The sequence below is a fragment of the Uranotaenia lowii genome, chromosome 3 (genome assembly GCF_029784155.1).
Source record: "Uranotaenia lowii strain MFRU-FL chromosome 3, ASM2978415v1, whole genome shotgun sequence".
In the NCBI taxonomy this organism is placed as follows: domain Eukaryota; kingdom Metazoa; phylum Arthropoda; class Insecta; order Diptera; family Culicidae; genus Uranotaenia; species Uranotaenia lowii.
In genome coordinates, this window is record NC_073693.1 from 11,034,065 (window position 1) to 11,040,064 (window position 6,000).

At 37.3% G+C, this 6,000-nt stretch overlaps 1 protein-coding gene across 3 annotated transcripts in view; it reads left to right on the forward strand.

The window, feature by feature from the left end:
- LOC129750738 (uncharacterized) overlaps positions 1–5,688 on the forward strand; it is a 272,716-nt gene extending 267,028 nt beyond the window's left edge. For all 3 annotated transcript variants that reach the window (XM_055745757.1, XM_055745755.1, XM_055745756.1), the window contains exons 7-8: positions 2,581–2,794; positions 2,860–5,688. In XM_055745757.1, coding sequence (XP_055601732.1) covers positions 2,581–2,794; positions 2,860–5,012 — 2,367 coding nt within the window. In that variant the 3' untranslated portion in view covers positions 5,013–5,688. The remainder of the gene's footprint in view (positions 1–2,580; positions 2,795–2,859) is intronic.
- Positions 5,689–6,000: the final 312 nt, after the last annotated feature.

Genomic DNA, 6,000 nt, shown 5'->3' on the forward strand with positions numbered 1-6,000 from the left:
AAAAAAGGCAAAACTGACAAAATGGCAAAAACGGCAAAAAAGGCAAAAATGAAAATGAAATGAAATGAAAAAGCTTGAGGACATAAAAACAGTCAAAAAAGGCAAAAAAGCCAAAGACCTAAAAAAATACAAAAGGGAATAAAAAGGAAAAAAATAATCAAAAAAGACAAATAGGCAGATAGGCAGAAAAGACGAAAAAGGCATAAATGACAAAAAATGCAAAACGGGAAAAGACAAAAAAAGACAAAGCAGACAAAAAAGAAAAAAAAGGTAAAAAAAGGAAAAAAAAATGGCTAAAAGGCAAAAAGACCAAAAAATGGGCAAAAGAGCCAAAAAAACAGACAAACAAAAACGGTTAAAGAGGCAGCAAAGGCAAATAACGCAGAAAACGCAAAAAGGCAGAATGGGAGAAAAGACATAAAAGGCAAAAATTGCTAAACAGGCAAAAAAGACAAAAGAGCCCAAAAAGGCAAAAAAGGAAAAAAGATGCAAAAAAACAGAAGGCAAAAAAGGCAAAAAGACAATAAAGGCAAAAAAACAAGAAAAGGCATGAAAGACAAAAAAAGCAAAACAAGCAAAACAGTCGAAAAAGGCAAAATAGGCAAAAATGTCTTTCTTGGACAATAAAAGGCAAAAATTAAGAAAGACAAAAAAAACAAAAAAGGCAAAAAAGGAAAAAGGGCAAAACAAAGGCAAAAAGACAAAAAAGACAGAACAGAAAAAAAATGTCACAACAGACAAAAGAGGCACAATAGACAAAAAAGCCACAATAGACAAAATAGGTAAAATAGGCAACAAAGGCAAAAAGGCAACAAAGGCAAAAACAGCTAAAAAGGCAAACAAAGGTTAAAAAGGCAAAAAAGGCAAAAACGGCGAAAAGGCTAAAAAATTTCAATAAAGGCAACTAAGGAAAAAACGGCAAAAAAGCAATAAAGGAAATAAAGTCAATAAAGCAATAAAGAAAAATAGACCAAAAAGGCAAAAGTGGCATATTTGTCTTGTGAAAAAGTGAAAAAGGCAAATAAGGCAAAAACGCAAAAAAGGCGAAAAAGGCAAAAAAAGAAAAAGGCATAAAAAACAAAAAATAAAAGATTAAATAGACAGAAAAGGCAAAACAGACTAAAAGGCAAAAAAGCCAAAAAAAAAAATTTAAAGGTAAAAAAAGCAAAAGGCAAAACTGCAAAAAAGACAAAAATGCTAGCAGGCAAAAGGCCAAAAAGACAGAAAAGACAAAAAAACAAAAAGGCAGAAAAGGCAATGAAGACAGAAAAGGCAAAAAATGCAAAAAGCCAAAAAAGGCAACAAAGGCAAAAAAGCAGAAAAGGCAAAAAGGTAAAAACGACAAAAAGGTAAAAAAGACTTAACAGGCAAAAAAGGCAAAAAGTTCAAGATGGAAAAAAAGGAAAAAAAAAACAAAATCGGCCAAAAAGGCAAAAATGACATGAAAAACAGAAAAGCAAAAAAGGTAGAAAAAGAGAACAAAAATGGCAAAAAGCCAAAAATTTACACAAAGGCACAAAGGGAAAAAAGGCATAAAAACGCAAAAAAGGCAGAAAAGATAAAAAAAGACAGAAAGTGCAAAAAGGCAAAAGAGCCAAAAAAAGGAAAAAATGTTAAAAGAGCCAAAAAAAGGCAAAAATCGCAAACATGGAAAAAAGGGAAAAAAGCGAAAAAGGCAAAAATTGCAAAAATGGCAAAGGGACAAAAAAGCGAAAAATGCAAGAAGGACAAAAAAAAAGGTAAAAAACGCAAAAAGGCAAAAAAGATAAAAAAAAAAAAGGTATCAAAGCAAAAACGGCAAAAAGGCAGAAAAAACAAGACGGTCAAAAAAGCAAGAAGGGCAAAAAGGCAAAGAAAGCAAGAAGAGCAAAAACAGCAAGATGGGCAAAAAAGGCAATAAGGGCAAAAAGGCACAAATGAGAAGAAAAAGCAAGAAAGGCAAAAATGGCAATAAGGGCAAAATGGTAAAAAGGAAAGAAAAGAAAAAAAGGCAAAAAAGCAAAAGAGTTCGAAGGACAAAAAAGGCAAAAAAGATAAATAAAGCAAAAAAGGCAAAAGCAAAAAGGCAAAACAGACAAAAAGGCAAAAAAGGTTAAACAGGCAAAAAATCAAAAAAAGGCAAAAAGGAAAGAAATGCAAAATGGCAAAAATGGAGAAAATAGATAAAGGCAATAAATTAAAAAAAAAACAAGCCAAAAAGGCAAAATGAAAGCAATAAAGGCAAAAAAGGATAAAAAATGGCAAAATAAAGGCAAAATGTCACAAAAGGCATAAAAGGAAAAAGCCAATATAGGCAAAAAAAGAAAGGCGATAAATGCAAAAAAAAAAAGCAAAATAGGAATAAAGGGCCAAAAAGACAAAAATAAAACAGAAAAAAGACAAAATTATCCAAAAATATAGAAAAGGCCAAAAAAAGAAATATACTAAAAAAGGATTGCATGGCAAATGCAAAAAGGGGGAAATAAGTTAAATAAGCCAAAAAGGACAAATAAGGAAAAATTAAATAAGCAAATAATAAATGAATATAATGAAGCAAACAACGCAAATAAGACAAATATCGCTTTTTTTTATCAATTCCAGTGCAAAAACCTCATGCTGGTGGAGCATCTGCCGGGGGAGCCGGCCAGCTTCAATGTGATCCCGTACAACGACCCCAAGGGCCAGATCAAACTCACAGCTCGGACCCGGGACCAGAAGCGGCACTGGACCCAGCTCATCAAGCACGCCATGCTCGAACACTTCGACATCCCGAAGCGGGCCAAAGAGCTGGTACTCAAACTGGGCGATGATGACGGTGGGTTTTGCTTTAAAATTATTAAAAATTGTTGTTTGGTAATCGGCGCTTTTTCTTATTTGTAGATCGCATAACGGATAAAAATGGTACCGGGAGCTGGAAATGGCCAACGAATCATCCGACGACGCCGGAGTACTTGGAACGGAGGCAGCAATTTAGGCGTAGCGAGATGCGAATGCGTTCGAAGAAGATGCGTAAGAATACAGCCAGTTCGATTTCGTTGGATGGGATTTCTCAGAAAGATATTCGACAGCCGACGTTTCAGTCGTATTCGAATCTGGAGGCGGATTCGGGGAAGGAAACGAAAGATAGAAATGGGTGTAAATGTGAAACCGTTAAGAAGGAATTGGAACAGGTTCAGCAGACCAAGAATAGGAGTCGATCGGAAACGAGGCTGGAAGATGGACGGAGGATGAGTGAGGAGATGGCTAAAGCAGACAGGAATCGATTCAAAACACAAGGTCGTAGGAGTAGTGGATCCAAGTCAGGAAAGGAGAGTCTATCGGAGGTGAAAAGCTATGATTCAATGACGATTCCAAAAAGGATATCGAATATCAGGAAGACGAGATCCAAAACTTTGACTGGTAACTCAACGTTTTACACGGATTTGGGATTGGACAACGATCGATCAACGGAAGACAATACGGTATTGAAAATAACAGAATCAACAGATAATTTGAGCTTGGTAGAATCGAAAGTTGAATCTGAAATCATCGACAAAGTGGATGCTGCCAAATTGAAAAAAGATTCTGAGATCATCTCTCAATTAATTCTGGAGAAGAATGAGTTCAAAAAGTCGAATAAGCCTTTGAAAAAGAAATCATTCGATTCAATGCGATCTCTTTCTTGTCAGAGTCAGGATGAAGATGGTTACAGCCGTAAAGATGAACCCTTGGCTTGTCCAGTTGAAAGGATTCCTACTCCACCGAGTACGGAACCACCTTTGGAGGATGAGGATGAGGCCTTCCGCAAGGTTGAAGAGCTCAACAAGAACTCCGAAGACATGTTGAGTCAGTTGAATGAAATTCAAAACGATCTTCCTACTCCAGAACCGATTTACGAATCGCTTCTTCGAAACGTACACGTTCCTTACAAATATGTCCCACCGTTGACGAGATCTGTTTCGCAACAATATGGAAAGGCGGCTGATCCATTACGGATGAATTGTACTCCGAAAAAATCTCGCCCTGAGTCAGATTACGTAACCCTAGCGTACTCAGAAAATGTTCTGGTCAACATCGATGGACATTCGGTTACGCCTAAGTCTGCGATCGCTCAGCTTCGAAACAGTGACACCAACATCAACTACCATCACCAATTTTGGCGCAAGGATGATGATCACAACAACTGTTCAGTTCACGAAACACGATCCGAAATCGTGAACCTCGCAAACGGCGAAGAACAACCCAAACTTCACTTAGAACGTCATGGTAGTTTAAGCATGAAATCACCAAAGAACCTACTTCAAAGATTTATCAGCCTTCACGCTTCTCCTTCAACCGGAAGCTGTGACAGCAATCTTCATCAGCGGAAAACCTCCTTCGGATCCGACGAAAAGCCTGCAGCTATCTACAAACAGGGCAGCCTAGATCTCGGGTCCCGTATTGCCAATCTGGACTACGCAGACCCCCGGACTCTGTTCCCGCAGCCAAACTCCAACTCGAATCCCACCAATCCAAACATTCTCATCAACCGTGGAGCCGTCAAATCCACCTCGATCGATTCCACTGAGCAGCGAGACTCAATCTTCTCCTCCAGTGATAGCGTTTGTGGAACCTATCCCGCAGAGCTGGACGACGAATCATACTGCTACTACGAGAAATCCGTCGAAGAGTGTCTGGAAAACGACGATTTCCGCGACTCGGCCGTCTACAGTGGAGACGATAACGACCGGAGATTAGGCGAACTGGACAGTTGTGAACAACTGGTCTACACATCGATTGGAGAGATGAGCAAATTTCTGAAACCACCCACCTCAGTAGTGCGATCATCTTCATCCGCCTCCAGTAGCTGTTCGACTTCCGGCGTTTGCCATCCTCCAATCCCCGCTAAACCGGCTCATCTCGAGCACCGTAAGGTCAATGTTCTAATCAGGAGCAGACCCGCTTCAAGTGGCACCAATCTACCAGCTCATGAAGCCACGAAAAATCAGGAAGACGAACCCCGGATCAGCCAACCGAAGGGTTGGGTCCTGCAGCAAGTGAAACGGTTCCAATAGAGAATCAATTGTACATAATCAAAAACATAACATCAAAAAGTGAAGGAGTTTTTCATGTTTTAATGATAAAACATTGTTTGATAAATCCAAAATTATGATAAAATTTTATTAAAATGATAAACGAAAGCAGTCGCAGAGCGAGTGTCATCGTCGTTTCGTCATATTTTATACCTAGAAAAAAAACAGTAACTTTTGTTCAATGTGATCGGCCAATGCGAATTCTAGTTTGCAATTCTTTTTTTATTTATTACCTACACTCACATTTTAAATCCCTAAAGATTTTATTTATCTTCTAAAACAAAACCAACAACTAATGCAATAATCAATAGGTGATTAGCGTTTAAGAGCTTTAACTTTGTACTGTATATTGTAAATCAAATTATTCAAACAGAACCAATTGCCATATTTGTATGTACTATCCATGAGTTTTAAAACCACATCATTTTAGGTCAATCAACTAAAAATCAATCTTAAGCCACATACGATTTCGCATGATTTTTCACTAGCCTAAAATAAACATACCAAGATTACAGATGGAGCAATGAAATTGTCGTTTGTATCCGGTTCGTTTCAAAAGTATTTTAGCATGAATTTTAACCCTGTGTTACTCTCACTGCACGGTATTGTAAATCAAACAAAGTGTATTTCAAATAAAAATCCAGCATTTTAATTTTAATTTCAAAGTTGATATTAGTTAGCGATGACAAATCCAATAGTTCGAATGATACAGGATTTCAAGTTTCCAATTGAAACAAATCCTTTTCTTTTACACATTTTGGGAGGGAAACTATTTTGCTGCTGATGGCAAACTAAGACCAACGTTTTTTTTTCTTCTTGAAAAAGTACAATGCATCATCACTGGAAGCAGGAAAACCAATTTTAATTTTTGTTTATAAGAACTTTGAGGAAGAATAAAAATTGAAGAAAACTCATTTCTGAATTGCTTATCAAGTTTTGTACTGATGATAGGAACAAATAATGCGTGGTT